This window comes from Cydia amplana, chromosome 16 (genome assembly GCF_948474715.1).
Source record: "Cydia amplana chromosome 16, ilCydAmpl1.1, whole genome shotgun sequence".
NCBI classification, from domain to species: Eukaryota; Metazoa; Arthropoda; class Insecta; order Lepidoptera; family Tortricidae; genus Cydia; species Cydia amplana.
This window is the reverse complement of record NC_086084.1, coordinates 13,054,586-13,078,820: the sequence shown is the minus strand read 5'-3', so window position 1 is coordinate 13,078,820 and position 24,235 is coordinate 13,054,586. Positions and strand designations below refer to the sequence as shown.

Sequence of the window (24,235 nt, the reverse complement as noted above, 5' to 3'; positions counted from 1 at the left end):
ATTATGGTGGGCAACAAATAAAACCGACCAATCATAGCGTCGCATTGCGTATGTTTTGTCCCTCACGGAGGCACGCGTAGACCACTTCTATAGGAGCTTCTTTCTATGCATTTGACATTGACAATCCGCCATTTTGTTCCTCGTCGTCATCCTTGTCGAACGCGTGTTGTTATTTCCTTCTCGCTCAGTGTCAGCTGTCAGCAGTCAGTCGCAGACTCGACTCGCAGTGTTTTCCAAACGACCAAACCGTTCACGTGAATTCACGTCGTAAGCTTGGTAATTAATGTTTTGTTACGAAAATGGTTGGCTGTTCTATTCGGAACTGTAAGAGTAGGAGTATAAAGGGCAGTATAATCAGATTTTATTCGTTTCCGAAAAAAGAATCCGTAGCCAATGAATGGCTTCGCTATTGTGGACTGAAAACAAAATGTAAAAATGGTATGTATACGTAATTATCGACAATTATTACTATTAACCCTTTAACCGCCAGAGTCTGATATATAAGACGTTACATATCCAGCTCATTTCACCACAGTCTGATACATAAGACTAATATCTGATTTGGTTTTTACAGCACATTTATAACTCCCGTAACTATGCCAACTTTACTCTGCGGGGTACAATTACTGTCGGTGGCGACACGAGCACGCTCGATCACAAATTGCTGGCGGTTAAAAGGTTAATAATAACATTTTATGTTTGCTTGTTGACGCAAGCAGCCCCCCTAAAAAGTCTATTTTTTAATTTGGTAGACTGAAATGACAGTTAATAGTATGAAATGACATTTCATGTTCATACTATTAACTGTCATTTCAGTCTACCAAATAAAAAAATAGACTTTAAGTGCACCAAACCGATATTCTTTATTTTATGTATTCATTTGTTTTACAGGCAGAGTTTGTTCAAAACATTTCACGAGTACTGATTATATCAAGCCATCATTGAAGCACATTCTAATGAAAGAATCGCCAAGGAGAGTAAGGATATTAAAACCAGACGCGATACCTACTTTACAGATTGATAGTGTAGTAAAATCAAACTCAACTGACTTGTCAGCAAAGTCTACCGTATGTACCCCCGGACAGACAGACAACTGTGAAACAAAAGAAAATTATGATATTTCTGCTCCTTCATGCAATATTAATGTAAAAGTTGAAGTACATTGTACATCTGATAGCGACACGACACCAGCCAACGATGTTGAGGGCTCTTCAAACGTTGTTGAGGAAAGGTATTATTGAACTTATTCAATTAACACATTGATGTGTAATTCTGTAAATCTGACATTATATAATAAATATTTTTATATAAGTATATTAACACATTCACTACCAGGAACCCTCATGGTGGGCGCTCGTGAACTTTGCTCAGATGCGGACAACCCGCTGGGCGGGTTGTTTTATACACAGCTATAGACAACCGGTTTCTGGGGTAGTGCACCATTTTTTGTCTGGTAGTGAATGTGTTAATGGAAAAATAACTACTTATGTATTATTGACCTTTGTCTCCAATGCGTGTTTTAATATAGCCTGTTGCCAGTTTAATTGTTCATAAATCATAATTATTATGAATTTATTGTTTCTGTTCCAGTGATAAGGATATTACAGTGTCAGCGGCTGAATATAAGCTACTTAAAAGGAAAGTTGAAGTACATTGTACATCTGAAAGCGACACGACACCAGCCAACAATGTAGAGGGCTCTTCAAACGTTGTTGAGAAAAGGTATTATTGAACTTATTCAATTAAAATTCAATTAACACATTCACTACCAGGAACCCACCTGGTGGGCGCTCGTGAACTTTGCTCAGATGCCGGACAAGGGCGGGTTGTTTTATACACAGCTGTAGACAACCGGTTTCTGGGGTAGTGCACCGTTTTTTGTCTGGTAGTGAATGTGTTAATGAAAAAATAACTACTTATGTATTATTGACCTTTGTCTCCAATGCGTGTTTTAATATAGCTGGTTGCCAGTTTAATTATTCATAAATCATAATTATTATTAATTTATTGTTTCTGTTCCAGTGATAAGGATATTATAGTGTCAAAGGCTGACTATAAGCTACTTAACCTGTCAGATCCCAGTGGCTCCAATATGAAACGAGGGGTTAACAGGAAAGTTGAAGTACATTGTACATCTGAAAGCGACACGACACCAGCCAACGATGTTGAGGGCTCTTCAAACGTTGTTGAGAAAAGGTATTATTGAACTTATTCAATTAATGGAAAAATAACTACTTACTTATGTATTATTGACCTTTGTCTCCAATGCGTGTTTTAATATAGCCTGTTGCCAGTTTAATTATTCATAAATCATAATTATTATTAATTTATTGTTTCTGTTACAGTGATAAGAATATTACAGTGTCAGCGGCTGAATATAAGCTACTTAAAAGGAAAGTCAATGAATATGAGGTTCTCAAAAATAATCTCAAGCAAATTTTCACCTCAGGACAAATTCGATGTCTCACAAAACCTGATAGACATCGTGTCAGATGGTCAGCTGAAGATATTGCTGCGGCTATATCTCTAAGAAGTATCAGTGCAAAGGGATATCGACATTTGAGGGCTACTGTAGGGATTCCTTTACCGGCTTTATCAACTTTGTACAAATGGGCTTCAAAATATGACATCGAACCTTCTTCTTCGTCGTTCCCTCATGACTGAGGATCGTGACCAACAACTATGTCCCTCCATTTATACCATGGAATTGATCCCCGGGGGCCGATGTATAAACGAATGTATCATGTTGTGGACAACATGACGACACATAAAAAAGGAAATTTAAATGGAAATGAAAGAAACAGAGGTAGAAATTAAATAGCAGAAATAGGTTTGTAAATAAAATAGGTATATCGTGTATCAGTGGTGGGCAAAGAACGGCCCGCGGCCCAGCTCCGGCCCGCGAATGGATTTTATCCGGCCCGCCGCTGGTCCTATGAAATAATTAATATATGGAATTGGCCGACGATTCAAAAATAAATCGCAAATCAAAATAAATTTTGGCTACAATTAAATTCCACCACTTAAATTTCCTAAAATGTATGGCCCCCTATGAAGAAAGTTTGCCCACTACTGATGATTGCAACATTAAGTAGGTTACTTACACTGAATTATATTATTGGTCTTTTTTATAAACACGGTCTTCACTGCGCATAATGTCTTCAGTTGAATTATTTTGCGGCTTTTTCTGAATCCCTGTAATTTGTAAGTGTAATGGCTTTACGTTAAATAATTCATTTAACTTAACTAGCTTATGCTGCTAATATTATCCCCGCAGATCTTATTAGAAGTTATGTAAACCTGTACTGCGGAAATCATTCATTTCGCGACTAGAAATCTGGGCTTGGTTGGAACAGTTATGCTAACTTTATCTTATCTGGGGAGGAAACCTGTTCTGATGAAGGACCCGCTAAAGAGGTCATCGCGTTGCAGGGGTGAATAAAAAGTTATGACCATATCCATAGGTGTGGCTAGTGGTCTAAGCCGCGACCTTCCTTTGTTCGCGGCAGGGGCGCTGCGAGCGCTCGCCGGTCAGGTCGCTCACTGCCGCAGTCGAGCTCTGCCATTATTCTGTGCGCGCGTGCCTTGCTTCAACCACAGAATAAATAATAGTACTAAGTACAAAAGACTCACTGTCTAACAAAACGCGTCTGTTACGATCAGCACAGATATGGCCGCTAGGTGGTGACAGCGCCACGCGCGGCTTATGGCTTTCCCCAAAATTGGGGCCGAACGAATGTACTTTTAGCTACATGTAGCAAAGCGACGAAATCGCGGAGTGAGACACGCCTGCTTCAACTCGGGACCGGGACAAGTGACGTACTAGAAGAGCCTACTACGTACGCCTATGCTCAGCAGCGGGCGATAAAATAAAATAAATAAAAATAAAGATAATTGGGATATGGGTAGTTACACTTATTTCTATGGAGTATTGTAAATTATGTCTATTATGATCATTTCAATCAGCCGCAATGACTTCGTCTACTTTTTGGTCGTTCTCGTCTACGGGAACCTCGTCTACAACTTGGCAGTTAAAAGCCAAAGCCACGACCTGAAAAAAATAAAAAAAGAAGTAGGTACTCTATGGATAACAGATGCACATCATTAAGGTTCCGTCCGTACCCAAAGGGTAAAAACGGGACCCTATATTACTATTTTTACACAGGGCGTGTAACTTTGTGATAAGTTCCATTGCTATTTTTTAAATTGAGAGACTAAATGGGCCTACTGATTACCAGTCCGCCGGACGGTATCGGCCTGTCAGTTGTTCGGAACTGTCGACTTTTTGTTCTAATTCTAACTGACAGGCCGATATCGTCCGGCGGACTGGTAATCATCAGTGGGCCCCTTAACGAACGCGTTTTTAATAGTTTTAGTTTTCATTGATACAGTATGTATAACAGTCAACAGCAGAAGTTGCTAAGTGGGCAAGGTGTTCAAGATTACCTTGACACGCTCTTATTCTGACAGTAAAGTCGCGTCAAGATCATTTTGAACACCTCGCCCGCTTAGCAACTTCTGCTTTGATCAAGTGAATGAGGCGTTCTCTATTCGCTAAGATCCTAAAATTATTCTACCTTTGGAGCGGTTTCAGGGTTGCTTCTAACCCTGGCGAGGTACCGGTCATAGTACCCGCCGCCGTGCCCGAGTCGGCTTCCGGATCTGCTGAATGCTAACCCTGGAGCGATGATGAGATCCAGGCCACCTGAAACACAGAAAAGTTTTATTCTGAGTGCTTTCCCAGGTGCATCTTAACGGTACAGGCACCAAGGGAAGGTTGGGAGGCAGGAAGGTTAGATACAGCATTGCATTTAAAATTTATAACTGAAGATAAAGACGATCAACACCAGGATCCAATTTAGAAAACTGTCTTACTGTTTATGATGATTATGAGAAACCGCAAACTTCAGCAGTTTAGAAGCCTTACCAGACTCCAAAGCGTCGTCCTTCTTGTGCTGAGCGATCCCGTGCCTGGTGACGTCCACGCTGGCTTCCTCTCCTGCTTCCACTCGCAGAATCTTCACGTGCCTTCCAGCATACTTTGGCACTGATGCAGTCCTTCTCACCTTAGCGCTTACCTTAAGCCCAGGGTCTTTTAGCAACCGATGCCAAGAATCGTAGCAGGCAAGGATCTTTACGAAATAGACTGATGGAAGGTCATATTCCAAGCCTCACTAGTGTTAATACTGTCTTCTTAAAATGTTTTTCTTAACTGAAGTTAAGACGATCAACCCAGGATCCAATTTAGAAAACTGTCTTACTGTTTATGATGATTATGAGAAACCTCAAACTTCAGCAGTTTAGAAGCCTTACCAGACTCCAAGGCGTCGTCCCTGGCGGCGTCCTTCTTGTGCTGAGCGATCCCGTGCCTAGTGACGTCCATGCTGGCTTCGTCCCCTGCTTCCACACGGAGCATCTTCATGTGCCCTCCAGCGTATTGGGGCACAAATGCGTTCCCTTTAGAAAACAACACTTTATGAAAGGATTCTGTAATTCTTAATATAGGTCAAAGAATGACTATATTAGGTACCTCTCAAGTCGAATAGTCCCTGGGTATGATCACAAAACAAAGAAGTAAGCGCGCTCTTTCTTTCTTCCGTGGGTATGATAGTTCATTTTCGTATGGAGTACCTAGCTGCCACGTAAAATGTTTGTAGATTTTTTTTGGAAGTTTTGAAATTTTTTAACTCGTATGTTCATTGAATGTATACCGTATGTATGACGAAATATAATTTCCGTCGATTCGACATACGAGTTGTCAATCTATCTGTAACATACATTCTAACGCCTTAATAATAGAGGCATGTTTAGTTATCTATGAGTAAAGCTATACCTTTGAAGATGAGAGGAGACTTGCTGGAATCAACGTTTAGCGTTAGTACTCTTCTCCGCTTTCCTGGATTACAACCAATGCTATAATTGGTTGATTCACGCACGGCTCTCATCTCCGCACATAATCTCAGTGGAAAGGCGGCCTAAGCCGCACCGATAACTGATGGCAACACTGACCCTTGGCCTTAACGTGCTGCAGCAGCGGCGAGGTGTCCACCTCCTGGTCTGTGCTCATGTACAACGCGATCCGTTTCGACGACTTGTACCAGGGGTGGTTAATAACCTGCAAATTATAGAGAACTCTATATTCATTGAACTATTATTACTGCGTATAGAACGGGCACAGAGAACCAGTATTTTGCGCCAAGTCGGCAACAAACCATTAGGAGCGTGAATCTCGCGGCCTAAACGCGTAAGCGCCATGAATTTTACGGCGCTTACATCATTTTGGTCGCGTGGTACAGGTTGTGATTGCGACAATTTCATATAGTAATAACTAGCGACCCGCCTCGGCTTAACAAATTATACAACTAAACCTTCCCGAAGAATCACTCTAATGATAGGTGAAAACCGCATGAAAATCCGTTCAGTAGTTATTGAGTTTATCGCGAACATACATACACACAAACAGCCAGACGCGCTGGTGGCCTGCTGGCCTGGCGGTAAGAGCGTGCGACTTGCAATCCGGAGGTCACGGGTCACGGGTTCAAACCCCGGCTCGTACCAATGAGTTTTTCGGAACTTATGTACGAAATGTCATTTGATATTTTACGTCGCTTTTCGTTGAAGGCAAACATCGTGAGGAAACCGGACTAATCCCATTAAGGGCCTAGTTTACCGTATAGGTTGGAACTGTTGGAAGGTCAGATGATAGCAGTCGCTTTCGTAAAAACTAGTGCCCACGCCAATTCCTGGGATTCGTTGCCAAGCGGACCCCAGGCTCCCATGAGCCGTGGCAAAATGTCAGGACAACGCGAGAAAGATGATAGTGATAACTCAGACTCTAATAAGTACCTTTTCGTAGACCACCTTGGATTGCCTTATCTTCTCATCAGCGGACAAGGCTGCAATGCGTGAGGAGATCTCGCTGCGCAGGAGCATTTTGGCGGGGTTGGGCGTGCCGGGGGCCATTGTGAACTGGAAATAACAATGTGGTCATAAAAAAATATTAAGTAAAAAATATAATCATTATAATTATAATTAATAATTATTCAATAATTAATTATTATTATTAATTATTTTATAAATTTTCTTTATTTATTTATCTTCTTAGTTTAGGTTTTTTTACAATATGAATATAAAAGTAAAATAAAAAACACTTACAAAACAATAAAAAATACATATAAACATATTATAAAAAAACCTAACCTAGGGTGCCGCCAGCAGCGGGGCAAGGCCCAAGCTGCCGGTGGTCAGGGCTGCAGAGAGAGGAACCGGCGGACTATCCGCGCCGTGTCCAAGATCACCGCCTTCTGCATCTGGCCCTTGATCCAACCACCTATAGCGAGAGTCTCTCAAGATGTTGATCGAGACTCTTCGCTATTAGACCGTTCGCTGAAACAACTATCGGGACAATGCTCGTCGAATCAACATCCCACATGACGGTTATCTCGTGAGCCAAGTCTAGGTACTTACTGGACTTGTCCTTCTCGGCTTTCACGAGATTCTCATCATGGGGGATGGTGATCTCAACGAGCACGGCCCGGCGTTGCGCTCGATCTATTATCACAATGTCAGGCTTATTGGCTACAATAGTCCTGTCAGTGATGATAGATCGATCCCAATAGAGCGTGGCACGACCATTCTCGAGAACTGGCGCAGGTGAATACTTGTAGTACGGTACTTCGCGGTCCACCAGGCCATATAGAAGAGCAAGCTGCTGGTGAATAATCCTGGCTACGAGATTATGTCTGTGCAAGTACTCGCCGTTAGCAAGATGAGAGCAACCGGAAATAATATGCCTGAGTGACTCTCCGGGACGGCGGCATGCCCGACAAATGTCGACCGTACCGTCCTTCAGGATATATTTCCGATAGTTGTTCGTCATCATAACTTCGTCCGCAATTGCACAGGCAAAACCCTCTGTTTCTCCGAAGAGGTCCCCGAATCGTAACCAGTTTACCGACGCGAGCAGGTCCACGTCGGGCCCCATGAGGGCCTTGTAGAACCGCCCGTGTAGCACCTTACTCTCCCATGCCGCCTTGCGATCCGCAGTACTTAGTACCACAGGTCTGTGCCAGTTCTCGTTTGCCAAGGAGAGCGGCGTGAGGTTCCTGTCTACTGCCACCACATCACGATGCATCCCACACTCGTTGTTAAGGAAATAATTCCTGAGATTGTACACCTCGCGGTTGTGGAGATCCTTGGCGTTTAGGAAGCCTCGGCCTCCACATTTCCGTGGGATGTACAATCTCATAACTGACGAGCGTGGGTGTAGCATGCGATGCGCGGTGAGCAGTGATCGGACCCTCCGATCCAGGGCGTCCAGCTCGGTCTGAGTCCACCTTAGTATGCCAAAGGAGTATGTGAGTAGGGGCATTACCCAGGCGTTGAAGGCGCGCACTTTGTTGCCTCCTGACAAAAGACTGTTAAGGACTTTTGTGAGCCGACTGAAAAAGCGCTCCTTCACCGACCGTCTAATACCCTCGTCCTCAATACCCAACGACTGTGACATACCAAGGTATTTATAGGTTTCTGATTCAGAGATAGATCTGAAAGCCATTGTCTCCGAGAGTTGTAAATTTGTTGAATTTACAACCCTCCCCCGCTCTACATGTATAACCGCACATTTATCGACACCAAACTCCATGTTATTAATTATTATTTATCTCTTTATTTATTTGAACTCTTAGGCTAGGTTATTTTATAATATGGATATAAAAATAAAATACAAAAACAATACAAAATACATATAAACATATTATAAAAAACCTAACCTAGGGTGCCGCCGCCATTATTTATAATTATTATTTTATTTTATTTTTTATGATAAAATTAAATAATAAATAGAATAATTTTATGCATTGTATTATTTGTATTACACTTTTTTTAAATAAGTAGGTAACATTCCTTGCCATAATAACTTTACAAACAATCGAATGCAATTTACAGCATATTTATACTTGGTCAACCAGATCTTGACAGTAGAAAAAGGCGGCAAATTTGAAAAATTTAGGTGCGAAGGGATATCGTCACATAGAAAATTTGAATTTCGCGCTTTTTTTACTGACAAGATTTGGTTGACCAGCTATATTTACCATAATTCAAAACCGCGTAGGTAACATTTTTTATTAGACCGAATGAATTGAACGAAATGCTTGACGTTTTATTTTTACTATTTTTACATATAAATACTTACATAATATTATTCCTAAATATGATGGCACTAAACACTAACGACATATCTAGTAGCGAAATAATTATTTATAATAAATCTTAGACGCCTTTCTTACTGATAAGTGATAACATTAATAATGTTGTCTACTAAAAGAGTAGAGAGAGTTAAAACTTCTTATTTTTAACATAAACCAGTTTTATGTTTGCTTTATCAACGTTGTGCTAACCAGTATTATAATGTTTACTGCAATGTAATGGTTAGTGAAAAGTAAATTGAAAAAATTAATCGATTCACTCACCAGTAGCTAGATCCCGCTACCACAGTTATGAATACACTGCAACAGTAACACTGTTTGTAATTATCTGCCACTGCCAATGATAAAACGATACGGCATGGAACCAAAACAGTCACGCAATGTGCACGTGTTTTACGCTTTGATAACCGCGCCATCTAGCTAAGGCGTCTCGAACTAATGTGAACTATTGTGAACGCGTTTGTACGAAAATTTAATGAACTTAGCTCGCACGTGTTGCTAAAATGTTTGTTTGTGTAATGTGAAGTTGTTTTACAGCGGCTACCAGGTGGCTGAAGTGTATGATACTATTCTTGATAAGCCAGTTCAATTTTGTGATATATGTATTAGGTTAGCGGAGTTAACGCAGTTAAGATTAAGTAGTAAGCATTTTAGCGGACTCTGATTGTAGCTTTTTTCATTTTCGTTCCTATTCCAATTAGATACTTAATAGGGTGTTGCTTATTTCGTCGAAATTGAAATTTTCAATGTCTCACCCCCTTAAATTGTTCTCTTTCACTAAAAAACAAATGTGGATTTATTTAAGAATTTTTAATTTCGTTTTAGGCGTTGCTACCGAATTTAGAAAATTTGGATCCTTCATACATGATGATTTTTTTTTATATTTTCGTTTTTTTTTGTGAGACAGTGAGTCAAAGTATATGGAAGCTATTTATATGTAATTCAATACTAGGTATAGTTAATATATATTTTTAAATAATTTTTATTCCTGTTTTAGGAGTGCGCACTGCTGAATCAGTATTTAGAACGCCTAAAACACGCTTTAAAAAATACTTAAATAGCTTTAAAAAAATAGTGGTATTATTTTATGCTGCACATTAATACACCCTGACCAGTTGTCTCATAAAAAAAAACGAGTAAAAAAACCAAATAAAAATTAATCTTGTATGGAGGGTCCTAATTTTAAAAATTCGGTAGCAACCCCTAAAACGTAATTGAAAATTATGGAAAAAATTCACATTTGTTTTTTAGTCAAATAGAATAAATTAAGCGGGTGAGACATTGAAAATTTTAACTTCGACGAAATAAGCAACACCCTAATACTTAAAATATCTGCTATCGCAAATATTATACATTTAAACAAGCACTTAAACTAATAAGTAGTCATCCTTGTTATAGTAGTTATTTAAAATTATGAATATAGCCTTTCCATTGTGTCTACATGTGTAATGTATAACATAGTTGTTTAAGAGCCCTTCGTGTCCTCATGTATGCCAGCTTTGTTTGAAACGCACACGTCGTCTTCAGGCAAGACTTGAAAGAAACTAAGTTCATGGAAAATTTCTTTCACATAAATCTTTACGGAATTATCAAAGTAGCTGTTATCGCTCGCTACATACTTTGCACGAATAAAAGGAGGCATCTTGCATGACCGCGCGCTAATCTCAAAAGGCACCGAACCGATTTAAAAGGATTTCGCCATTCTATCTTATTTTTTACCCGGGATTCCAGCGTTAAAAACAAAGTTTAAGATGAAGTAGAGAAAAAGAAAGACGTCTACGATACTAATGAAAAATTCAGAGTCCGTAAGAAATACTCAAAAAGTAGGTAGTCGGGTCTATAAGTTGCTGTTTTAAATGTATACAATTTAGGACTTGAAAATGTTGTAGCATTCTAGATACCTACATAGCCTATCTATATAATTTATTGGTTCATTATTGGACAACCAAGAAAGTAAACTAGATTACGTACCTATCCACTCAAACTGTTATATAAAAAAAAAGTTGTCCATAATTAGAATATAAAATAAATATTAAAGATATAAACAGAACGGCGTAATGACTGCAAAAAATAAGTTAAAAGACCTTACGCCAAATCGGGATAGTTTCAGAACATTAAAAATACATTACGACACTATCTTCAATTTATATATCCTGTTGAGGAAGGTATTTTCTCGAGCTATCACATAAAATCTGCTAGCAGATGAAAAGTATATGTCCGTTCCTGGTTTCTCAGAGTCCCTTGGCATTTTTTTTATCTAGATTGAGTACGAGGACGCGAAGAAGATGATGATCATGATGATTGAGTCAAGCAAGAGAGCCGTAAAGAGTGACAACGGTTCACACGTTTTTAGATTTGAGTACATGTGTATGAAGCGTGGTGTGTGAACACTTATTGTATTAAATGAAGTGGCTTAATCTTTTGTATGCTTCTGTCAAACATTTCGAAAAAAATTTTAAATAAGCTGGTTTGTAATTTGTGATAAGTAGCTACGGAATTACAGAATTAGGCATGCATAATATTTTCCTTTTCTGTAAAAGAACACGTAACGGTATTTAAAAAATTATACGACTTCTTGTTCGTAAGCTCTATAAAACTTCCAGTTCTTCTAGTGTTCGTTTTACATAAAATTGTTCGTCAAAGTACCAAGTCCACTTAGGAGTTGATTTAGTGGAAAATTTCCGGACGATTTGCAGAGCGATGTCAGCCAATGTGTAGACTATTCGGTTTCCTTATATTTATTGAGCTGGATGAATTCTTCCAAGAGTTGTCTGATTTCGTGGTAAAATTAAACCATCACTACCTAAATCATATAATATAATGTCTAAACTTTTCTTTGATAACATATCCATACGCTGCTTGGATCATAATTATCTCCTCAAGTTATTATCAGTTATTAGTCTTATCTTGGCGGTTAATACGGTTATGCTAATTAGTTTTCTCCACGACGTGAAGTTTAAGTGGACAGGTTTGAACAGCGCGTTTCAGAATGCTATGATAAGAAAATTACAAAATTATGGGCGACAAAGCTTCTAAAATAGGGGTAATTTTAAGTTAGCACTGTCAGCTTTAAAATATAAAGGAATTAAATTCCCTTCCAACATTTACGATTGAATTCATTCAGTTTTAAGTCAGACTAAAACGAGTTGTAGACCTACGCTGATTTTATTAACAAAAGGAGCACCGAATCGAAATTCATAAATTGTAATGAATCGGCGTAATCAAGAATTCTACACTTACTAATTTGTAAAACGTTCACAATTGGCTTTGAGTCTTAATGCCTTGAATTAATTTGAATTTATAATTTTATTTTGATATTTGGATGTTTGTTCTTAGATTGTTTGGATAATGTATTCTATTGTAAGTTTAGATTTGTTTACTGTAATTTCATTCTATTCATATTTTTATTAAAACGAATTACTTATCCTACCTACTTACTTAATTAAAATAAATCCATGTATGTTCTCAGAAGCATTACTCGTATACCTAGAGTTTAACCAAAATAAGTCTGCAACGATTTTGATAGGACACGCAGTGCAAGTATTATTATTTTTAAACATCAAACTTCTGTGAAATTTTGATGTATTGATAACACTTGCCCTGTGTGTGCTATCAAAATCGTTGCAGACTTATCTTGGTCTAACTCTATCTACACGTTAAAATACTGATGTTCACATCATACTAATCCTATTTAGAGAAAATACATAAGTAGAGAGTAGTGACAGTATTCCATTAATGGGTAGCCTGTTCCAGCGATTCATTTGCCTGAAAGTACCGTTCGTACAATTAATAGAACACATGCTGTTTTTATGGGGGTATTTAATTGGACTTTAACTGCCGTTGTCGCATTCATTCTGTTCGATTACCTATACATATAACCATCATGCGTATTACCCATGCATATAACTAGGTATGTGCCCCCATTTTATACAATATCGATTGTTTGATATGTATTTAAATAGAGCTTTAAATGTGTTTACTTGCTCGCTCGCTTGCTCTATATCACTTTATGTTATAAGAACTGTATTTTATTTCATTTTTTAGCACAAAATTACTATCAGCTTTTAGCACTGACGTATAAGAAAATAAATTTGTCGTTTTGCAACCCCCAGGAATGACCCCAGGAAGCCGGTGTATAAACGACTGTATCGTGTTGTCGACAACATGACGACATGTAGTTAGTGGTTAAAAAAGGAAATTGCAATAGAAATGAAAGAAATAGAGGTAGAAATTAAATAGCAGAAATAGGTTTGTATATAAAATAGGTATATCGTGTATCAGTGTATCTAGATGTAGATCAGCGGTCGGCAACCTTTTAGCAGCCAAGGGCCACATAGTAGTTAACGAAGTTAACGCGGGCCGCACTTTGTTAATATTTATGACTTTATCAGACATGGTCGTTTGTCAATATTACACACAAAATAGCCAGGGAGGCTCGTGGGCCACAACAAGTGACAGGTTCACGGGCCGCATGCGGCCCGTGGGCCGCGGGTTGCCGAGTGCCGACCGCTGATGTAGATGATTGCAACAGATCTTAGAAAATATTTTTCCACAATTCCACATATAAGTACTTAGGTATACACTGAATTATATTATTGGTCTGTTTTATAAACACGGTCTTCATTGCGCATAATGTCTTCAGTTGCATTATTTTGCGGCTTTTTCTGTATCCCTGTAATTTGTAAATGTAATGGCTTTAATTGCTTCCGTTAAATAATTCATGTAGCTGAACTAGCTTATGCTGCTAATATTATCCTCGCAGATCTTATTAGAAATCTTATGTAAGTAAACCTGTTGCAGTAGGTTCTGCGGAAATCATTCATTTCGCGACTAGAAATCTGGGCTTGGTTGGAACAGTTATGCTAACTTTATCTTATCTGGGGAGGGAACCTGTTCTTATGAAGGACTCGCTAAAGAGGTCACCGCGTTGCAGGGGTGAATAAAAAGTTATGACCATATCCATAGGTGTGGCTAGTGGTCTAAGCCGCGACCTTCCTTTGTTCGCGGCAGGGGCGCTGCGAGCGCTCGCCGGTCAGGTCGCTCACTGCCGCAGTCGAGCTCGGCCATTATTCTGTGCGCGCGTGCCTTGCTTCAACTCACCAGCAAAACTTTCTTACGTCAAATCAATGGATATAACCTAACACGCCGCGCACTCGGTTTCGTATAAAATGTGATTGTTGTGTATAAATGGCGTCTCTAATGTGCCCGTAGTAGTGACGTGCAGTGCTACAGTTTACAGTGTTAATGATGTAATTTTTTTTGTGTGCCGTGTTGTGTTTAAAAAGGAGCAATGAGTATCCAAAAGTGTTTTCTGGATAACTCCAGCAGGATGATAAAGGCAATGTCTACTGCGAAGTCGAGCTCCAGCGAAGTGAAAACGGTAAGCGAAGTACATTTCTAAACGCAAACTTCATAAGTGTAAATGTTTTGGTATGATTAACGACCTCGTCCATACATCCGTTTTAGAAGAATTTCGGGTAAATGTTTTTTATGTATAGGTTATATTTGCTCCGCCAAAACAGATCTAAAGGTTCACGGAACTGCTCGGAACTGCAATTAATTTACGATAAGACTCGCATATTTCATAAATCATTAAGGTTATGAACAACGTCTCATAAATTGGAGCGTTTATAACGTCCGTATCTGTAAATATATGTTTTGCATAATGTTTCCTCTGATTTAATAAATGACATGGTCCTCCATTGGCTTAAAATCAGTGTTCGTAAACGTCATTCAGTGCACGTGTTATCGTTATCGCTCAAAACCACACTAGTAACATAGTAACGATTGTTTTTATTTACGGTAAACATTAAAAACGTGCCTGTAAACATTAGCATGCATGCATAAATTACCACGCTTTTCTTACTAGAACAATTATGTCACAAAATCAGCTCTTCCACTTAAAATAAATTATTCACGGCAATCCAATTAACTAAATAAATGTAGTTTACACGAGATAAACAACTAAACTGAGTATGGCACTCTGGCACTAAACACATACATTCATTTTTGATCGAATGAATGAATGAAACAAATGTCAACGACCGGGTTACATTGTCAGATACCGCGTTATGGTGTTGAGCTATCGTCAAGTCAAGGTACATTTATACGCAATTGTTTTAATCTATTTATAGACGGATCGTCTATTGCGTTTAAATTTAGATCATCTGATTTCCGCAACAAATACCATCTTTGCTTACGTAGTCATTGCTAGTCACAAATAAACAGGGGCGTATTTTAAGTAAATTTTTGTAAGTATAGTAATTAGCATTCATATAGATTTTAGGTAATTAATAACCCGTTTCTGAGGACTATTATGTGGAACTAAAAGAAATAGGTGCATGTTTGAAATGTAAATAGTTTTTAATCGATTTAGATATTAGGGACAATCATTAATTGTACAATCGTTAATAGTGCTACTTGCGTATGAACTGAAACAGAACGCCAAAAGAAAGTATTAAGTACCTATGTACATCTATACTTGGTCAACCAGATCTTGACAGTAGAAAAAGGCGGCAAATTTGAAAAATGTAGGCGCGAAGGGATATCGTCCCATAGAAAATTTGAATTTCGCGCCTTTTTTTACCAAGATTTGGTTGACCAGCTATACTTACTTATCAACCATCATGGAATATTAAAAAAATCTGTAAAAAAATCTCCCTTTGTTAAGTTGTTAAGTTTTTAAACAGAGAATGTTTTTCGATTGGCGTTCGTCGACAAATGATTTTCATTTTGGCCGCCGCGGGTCTCTATTCTTTCCCAAAAAGTTTTACTTAAGTCATAATGTATTGTTTGTCCGCAATTTCGTTAGTCAAAATTTGTTTGGTTTAAAAACGCGTAACTTTTCAGGATTGCCATAAAACAAATCTAACCTAACCTATATATATTCCAGTAGCATTCCAATCCAGTGTTGGACTGAATCTAATCGTTTACATTAATCCCAGTCATTTGAGAGTGCTTGTGAAGCGTTAGCAATGTTAGCATGGATTGGGTGAGCTAGGAGCTAGAATCAAAAAGTAGACCGTCATGCCCCGTTCACATCTATTCCCATGGCTTTCCAATCCAGCACTGAAATGGATCGAATCGTTTACATTAATTCCAGTCATTTTCACCATCCAGTTCATTTATGGAGACTGATACCACAAGAACAATACGTTTACACTATAAGGCTTCTACGCTACTACGCTCCCTACTTGCGATTCGTAGCGAATTTCAATTTCACAAAGTTTTCAGTGGTCAAAAACCAAGGTAATCTTTAGGTCGCTACGACCTAGAACTTCCTGTAAATTTTGACCTAATGTCCGTCCCGGGCCGAGGTTGACCCGGCTCGCAGCACTTGTTGCAATGCTGCCCTACTTACCCGGGTCGGTATGCGCTCACGACAACTGTGTACCTAACCAGACTACGTCATTTGTTCTGTTGGCTAAGTGCAGTGCGTGGGGGAACTAAAGTGACACCAATTGTGGGCTTTAATTTTTGTACTAATTATTCGCTTTAAGGATGACTCACGTTAGCTCCGGACCGGGCCGTGTCCGGGCCGTTGCTTCCTTCCTTACTTTTCTATGACAAATGACAGGTGATCACGTGATGCTTTCCATAGAAAACGAAGCTTCGAAAGCTCCGGCCCGGACACAGCCCGGTCTAACGTGAGTAATCCTTTATCCATCATCCGTGAGAGTCGGAATACTGTGGCCGCGCTATTAAAGGGGCCCACTGATTACCAGTCCGCCGGACGATATAGGCCTGTCAGTTATGGTCTAAGAGCTAGCCACGTAAATAGGTATGCAATTTATAGAGCAACGAAATCCCTCTAGTTATTATGCCATACTATCATTATTAATTAATCCGGGCGCCTGGCAGCTGTTTAGCGGTGGGTGCGGGAGTGGATGGGCAACAAAGGGGTTGTAAAATCAATAGAAGGTATGCAATTCATAGAGCTCTGAGTTTGGCGTGATAAAATAGCTAATTACGTATTTAATTCAAATATAACAATGCCAGGCGTTTTAATTGGGGGAAAAGTAGGTAGTGCCAGGTGACGTACAAGATTCGCGAAAAAGTATCGAAATAGGTTTGCAATTTATAGAGCAACGAAATATTTCTAGTTAGTGTGCCATACTATCATTATTAATTAATCCGGGCGCCTGGCAGCTGTTTAGCGGTGGGTATGGAGTGGATGGGCAAGTTGACAGCTCCGAACAACTGATAGGCCGATACCGTCCGGCGGACTGGTAATCAGTGGGCCCCTTTAAACATCATAATTATTTTCAAAAACTCTGGAGTTTATGGTAACCTTTTATAATTCTAATACAACACTAAGTACTTACATAACCAATCAAGATATACGGCAACCAAAATAGACACAGGTTTCAAAAGATAATAACATTAATAACTGTGTTTCATTAACATAATATCTTATCATGTCATGTAAAGTCCTCAACGGAACACACACGTCAAGTAACGCAAAAGTAACGACATTTATATCACTTTATCAGTTAATCGCGCCCACTGCAAACTGTCAGCCGCGGTATCATGGTCGCGTTTTTATCACCTGTTATGTCATGCGTCACTTTCGCACTTACTTACTTGTTAGAACGTGACAGGCATGGTAACAAATGCTATAGAGCCGGCCATCTTAGCCCTTCTGATTGAGATTGATGACTGACTGACGTACTGACGCCTAACGGTTGACAGTTTTATCGTTTATCGTTTTTTATCGCGTTGCCATGAAATATTAATATTAATGTGAAATATCGAATCAAACTATAACGGAGTGATAATAGTTATTTGTTTTACAAGGGGGCAAAGTTGTTGTTTAACCGCTCGTGCTAATATTGAAACCCGAGCAAGCGAAAGATTCCAAAATCCAAGATTCGAAAAATGGAATCTTGAGCGTTGCGAGGGTTTCAAAGCACGAGGGTTAAACAAAATTTGCCCCCGAGTGAAACGTGAAACACAAAATTTTTCACCACACCAACCCGAAGCAAATGTTAAATGTAATATATCAAACAAAATCAAACCAAATCAAATCCAAATGAATGCTATTAAATATTTATCATCCAAAACCATCATTAAAAAGTCAATTCTACCAGCAATCATAAGAAAACAACTCAAAATTACCATTTGATTACTTTGCCTCACATGTGAATAAAATGCAACTTTGCTATCAGTTTTTGAAGTGCAAAGTAATCCTTTCCGAGCTGGTGTGGTGAAAAATAATGTATATTATATTATAATTGTATGCCCATTGGTTTGACCTCGCAGTCAAAAAAGCTTAGGTAACATTTTTTTGTGTTCCGTACAAAACTTTATTTGGAACTTTGTTCCGTGACGGAACACTTATGGGATCACTTCGGTTCGGTCTTGCAAATCGGTTATTTATGTGTAGTGTTTGTAAATACTTTTAACTGTAAGGTCTGTAAGAACTACACAATATACACTGTGTGTGTGTATACCAGCGGTCGGCAACCTTTTAGCAGCCAAGGGCCACATAGTAGTTAACGAAGTTAACGCGGGCCACACTTTGTTAATATTTATGACATTATCAGACATTGTCGTTTGTCAATATTACATACAAAATAGCCAGGGAGGCTCGCGGGCCGCATGCGGCCCGCGGGCCGCGGGTTGTCGACCGCTGGTGTATACTATAAACTGTAGTTAACTGGAAGAGATCCCTTAAACTTTAAACGGATAAGTTCGTCGCCTTTGTAGTAATGTGTGTTTGTTCCTCTTTTATATGTATTTTTATTTGTACTTAGTTACCTGCAATAAAGGGTAGGTATTACTAATACAACATATGAAACACATGAAACACATGAACGATGTGTCATTGTGTGCGTGACCTGTTTCGGTGCATCATTCGGTGCCATATCTTATACTATACCTACTACTACTAGGTACAGTAAAATGGGGTGAGTAGGGGCAAAACTGACATTCAAACCTCGATTACATTTTATTTTTACATAGGGGAAACTGGGGAGGGTTGATCACCCCTTTTGTTTTTAGCATACATTTTCTTAACTATTTTTAGTATTGAATAACTTTATAGACCATACGACTCAGAATTTATCTCTTCATTAATAGTTTGAATTAGAACAGATTTGTGCAATAAATTAGATCATTATTTAATGAAAACCCATACTGTTGACTTTTACCATGTGTCCCCTATGTAAGGGAGACTTGTTTACCCCTGGTCGGGAGCCTTGATCCTAGGGGGATCAAGTGACCCTGGTTCTTGGGACACATGGTAAACATATTTTTACCATGTCTCCCCATACCAGATTCTCATTGATTATATAACTCGGATCGCTATTAGCAATGCATCTATAATTTGTAAAATACACAGCAAACATATATATATTGCATCTTCCATGCTTTGAAGTTGTATTTCCGGTAATCAGATGTCTAAGCCGAAGGGATCAAGTCTTCCAGATTTGGGGACACTTGGTAAAAAGATTTTAAGTGGCAATGTCATATTTCGAGGGTAGTATCTACATTAATTTATTCACTTTATCTACAGAAAATTAATATATGAAGATATCAAACACATATTAATCCATAATCTTATACTTTTTAAAAACAATGTAATCGTATTATCCATAAAACCACATGCAATAGGGAATCAATTTTTGTACCAAAAAAAAAAAACAAAAATCTAAGTTATTAACATAAAATTTCTTGTAACAAGCTATTTTTTTTAAAGTTCTTATGAAGGTATTTTTAGCGTCAGATACCTACAGCAATTTTAATTGTTTTACCCATCACTGGTCGTTATTGTTTACTATAATAAATAAGTTTAGAAATATACTGCTCACGTTTCGAGGACGGTGTTTGTGCTGCATAATCCTAAAATCCTTTCTATGGACCGTCGGTTCTATAGTACATAAGGTCGGAAAGCCATTGAAATAGCATTTCATCCATAAAAACAAATATCGCCGGTTGAAAACCAAATATCGTTATAAGTGTTTTTTGTCGACCGAGTAACATCCCCTGTGTGTAAAACGTTTAACTTGATAAAAAAGACCAAGTACGGGTAGTTCGTAAAATGTTGATGTCAACTTTAGTCAGTCTTTTCAAAGGCCACTGTGATAATTCCGTTTTCGGAGTCGGTTGTATAATTAAAAACTGAATTATACGCCATTAAATTCCGTTTTAATAAACAATAATGAGTCAAAAACCTTGACAGTTTAAATCAGTGTTTCTCGATCTGGTCGTACTTTCGCGGCATGATTTACTAAAGAAAAGAAAATATTTATGATAGGTCTATGAATCATTTTGTAAGTAAATTTATTACAATGTATACTTGATCGCTTTGGGGGTGACATGATCCCGGAATCATATCTCCCCTGAAGAAAAAGACAAAGTCTCCCCATACATAGTAAGATTATAAAACGTGCCGTACTCGAAACATGTGTTCGCGTATATCAATGTAATCCAAGTTAATCATCACTTCAATAAACAACAAATAAAATAAGCACACTCACTAACATCATTTCCATCTCATATTATAAAATAAATCCAGTTAAAGCTTACCGAAAATTGAATATAGTACGCAGAAAATCTTTCACCGTCCGCCATTTTTGAACCACTGACTTTTCCGATACAGTGCCATGACAGAACGTGAAGTTAGGTACGAATGAATGAGTGTTACCAGCGCAAAAAATTGTATCTCGTTTGGTTTGATTAAAAATGAAGTTTACCAAGTGTCCCCTAGGGATCGACCCTCCCCACCCTCACCTATGCTAACTGAATGGTGTATATAATAAGTGTTCCGGACGTTTGTATTTTAGTTTTTATTTGATTTTGGGTAGTTCCATTTCATAACTTTGACGATAAACAGGAAATCCCACCTCACCACGTAGTCCCTCGTAATTGGGGTGAGATGGGATTTCATACAATGGTGATTTTGGAAGATTGTTGGATCGATTTTTTTTTATTATGAGTATTCCTATACCTAGCTCCATTTAAAATTGGAATACATTATTTTTGTAGCAGTATCCTTAAAATCCCATCTCATCCCCCCTTTCATCCCTTCTCTCCCCATTCATAACCCAATTCTCCCCACGAACCCTACTCACCCCCACCCATTTTTCGGTACCTAATCAACCCACTTCAGGTTGCCATAAGTGCCGCATGAGATCAAATGAAGCCAATACTCGTCTGGTATTCTTCAATTGTTTACATTCACGACTAATTACATTGAGGTAGGCTGATATCAATGTAATCCGATCCATCTATTAACCTTTGTGATCTGACGGGTACCTATGTCTGTCTTGCTTCTACCCCCGTATTTTAGCACGTGTGAGAGGGAGAGGGGTTTAGTATATATATGGGTGCGCGTGCGACTGTTTTGGTGTGCGGCGCGATATGAGGTCTTATTGCATTTGCGTACACTATTCGCAACTTTAGAACTTGTATAAGTTTGACCGCGGGATCGGTAAGCATTATGAAAAATTACGAGAAAACACCATAATTTTGAACCAAAATAACTACATAAATGATTTATTAACATATTGTCGTCACATCAGCACCTTGAGCAAGGGTACTTCGCTGCTTAAAAATAGTGAGCAAAGTCGCATTTTGTAAACGCTACGCTCGTGAAACTATGTTAGGCTCCTAATTTTTATAATAGTAAAAAAATCTGAAAACTACAAAAGAAGGGGTAGAACTACATATTGTTAATATACTTACATTAAATTAAGTACCTAAGTATGTAAAAATATTTTCCATATCAAAATCCAGAGAGGAAAATGGGGACTACGTTTAGAGAAGCGGTAATTCCCTTTCCTCTTAACTACGATGTAAAAACATCTTCACCACGACTAGTAAGTAGTACACTCGTTTAAGCTAATGGAATAACGCCTTTGTACTGGGTGGTCGGTGATAGCGCACCTTTGATACTTAAGCTGGCTTAACCTTTTATTAGTGCACTCAAGTTTAGTAGGTACCTACAGCTTTTAAGACATTCGACTATACGCAGAACTTGAGTGCAGTTAGTGCAAGATTGCAGCTCAAATAAGTACTTTGCGGAAATAAGTATGTAGTTATGGGTGACACTTCTAGCGCAGGTTCGGGCTCGGCTTACTGATGTTATACGAGTACTACATAGGTACACTTATATTATTATTATTATTTTTCTATTTTTATTTTTGTATTTCGGTTTTTTCGTGAAGTTTTGTGCAGTCGGCGGTGGAAGTGCATGACCACTTTATGAATGAGTTCCATTCCTAATGTGTCTATGCAGTTTTGCAGCTTGCTGTACACACTAACCTTGGCTTGTGCTGTTGATACTTGTGTGTGTAACTGATTTGTAATTATATTTGTTCTTTGTATGCCTACTTAATTTTTATAAGTGAGAACCTGTAATTGGCTCTGTAAATCTATTGTAGCTTTTTAGAAATATTTATAGCTGTTGGTTTTCCATGTAATAAAAAAAAAAAATAAGTACTGTGTGGAAGCAGTGAGCAAAAGCGTTGCTCACCGCAACTGACAACCGGCATATAAAATTATTGGCTGGGCAGACCGTCATCATAAGGGTCTCTCAAATGGGGCAAAATCATTTATTTTTAATTGTATATCGTTAGGTACAGATGTACACTTATTTTAACTTATTAACCTTTTCGACGCCGTGTCAAACATAAAAGCTGTCTCTCAGACGCCACGTCATTGAAGTGTCAAAACTGAAATTGAACTTTGTACATATGCACGTAGGTCTATGTTGCTCTGTGGTCTGTGACCGATTAATCGGTCTTTGGCGTTGAACCTACGGTGCGGATATATCGGTCATTGGCGTCCAGAAGGTTAAGTGACCTAGCCTAAGAATTACATTTGAGCTTTAGTTTTGTAAGTATTTTTTATATAGTTACATTATATTTATTACGATTTTGCTATGAGTGCTAATATGACTATTGTTGTTTATTAAGTAGGTACATCAAATTATCAATTCCTTTCAGCGATGATGAAATGAGGCATTTTATATAATAGAGACATTTTACGTCAAGAAAATGTTCACATTTGTTATATCTAATGTCATATCGTCTTGTACTCGTACGAGTAATAAATAGGAGCTATACGTTTTCAGACCGCTAGCGTTCTGAAAACGTATGTTCTTAATATCCAACATTTCTCATAGAAATAGACTTTGTTATAGAAAGAAATGTACACCTTGGCCGTTTTATTCAAAAAACTATAAGTACCTATTTTAACACATTTGGGAATTTTTATGTTATTTCTACTCAAAATCACGAGCTCTTTTGATCCTGAAAAGAGAAAAAAAGGGCCCAAAGATTTTTAATTTCATTCCGTTACATCAATGTGCAAGTTGCAGAATATTGTCAAAATTTCTGCAAACTTTCATGAGAGATTTGTCATGTACCTGAGTTTCTACTAAAGGTTCCGACACACAGGCGCGTTTTCCGGGCGGGGCGTGAGTGTTTTATATGTAAAAGCGGCGCGCCCCGATCACGCCCCGCCCAGAAAACGCGCCTGTGTGACGGAACCTTTAGAATCTTCCCGTTCAGAATAGGGATTATTACTCAATCGATGCTCAATCCCGTTATTACTCAATTCAATGCTCTCAACTGTTAGCTTACGCTACGGCTTACGTAGGCGAACAACGCGCGAATGCCGCGCGGCGGCCGCGCCGCTTCGCGTCTAAATCGCTCACGTACGAGTAGGTATGTACCTATACGTATCAACGGTTTGTTTCATCCTCGCCGTGCCGCGCCGCGCCGCACCGCCGCCGCGCCGCGCCGCGTTCGCGCGTTGTTCGCCTACGTAAGCCGTAGCGTTAGGGAGGGATTAAAGATAAAGATAAAAGATAGTTTATTCAAGTAGGCAAATTACAATGCGCTTATGAACGTCAAATAAAGCTAGGTAGACCGGCTCCAACCCTACACCTCTGCCCCGAGAAGATTCAAGTGTTAACGCCCAAGGTGGGAATAATTTTGCTACCATGTGACACAATCTACTATTTCATAGGTTCCCAAACTTTTTGGGCCACCGCCCACTTAGGTGTCAAAAATTTCAGCGTCCAC

The 24,235-nt window shown here is 38.7% G+C and overlaps 3 protein-coding genes across 3 annotated transcripts in view; 2 read left to right on the top strand and 1 right to left on the bottom strand.

The window, feature by feature from the left end:
• Window positions 1-265: 265 nt before the first annotated feature.
• Window positions 266-1,732, top strand: LOC134655454 (uncharacterized). Its single transcript, XM_063510919.1, has 3 exons — window positions 266-438; window positions 892-1,231; window positions 1,591-1,732. The coding sequence occupies exons 1-3, from the start codon at window positions 300-302 to the stop codon at window positions 1,730-1,732; spliced, it is 621 nt and encodes a 206-aa protein (XP_063366989.1). The 5' UTR covers window positions 266-299.
• A 2,173-nt stretch (window positions 1,733-3,905) lies between these two features.
• On the bottom strand, window positions 3,906-9,590 carry LOC134655099 (5-formyltetrahydrofolate cyclo-ligase-like). The gene is made up of 6 exons (XM_063510561.1): window positions 9,468-9,590; window positions 6,847-6,969; window positions 6,010-6,115; window positions 5,314-5,457; window positions 4,578-4,705; window positions 3,906-4,051 (listed from the first exon to the last, which is right to left on the bottom strand). Exons 2-6 carry the CDS (start codon window positions 6,961-6,963, stop codon window positions 3,959-3,961), a joined length of 588 nt encoding a protein of 195 aa, XP_063366631.1. The 5' UTR covers window positions 6,964-6,969; window positions 9,468-9,590; the 3' UTR covers window positions 3,906-3,958.
• A 4,436-nt stretch (window positions 9,591-14,026) lies between these two features.
• The window catches only part of LOC134655107 (transient receptor potential cation channel trpm), a 301,664-nt gene continuing 291,455 nt past the window's right edge, over window positions 14,027-24,235 (top strand). Inside the window, exon 1 of the mRNA XM_063510569.1 lies at window positions 14,027-14,583. Coding sequence (XP_063366639.1) covers window positions 14,494-14,583 — 90 coding nt within the window. The 5' untranslated portion in view covers window positions 14,027-14,493. The remainder of the gene's footprint in view (window positions 14,584-24,235) is intronic.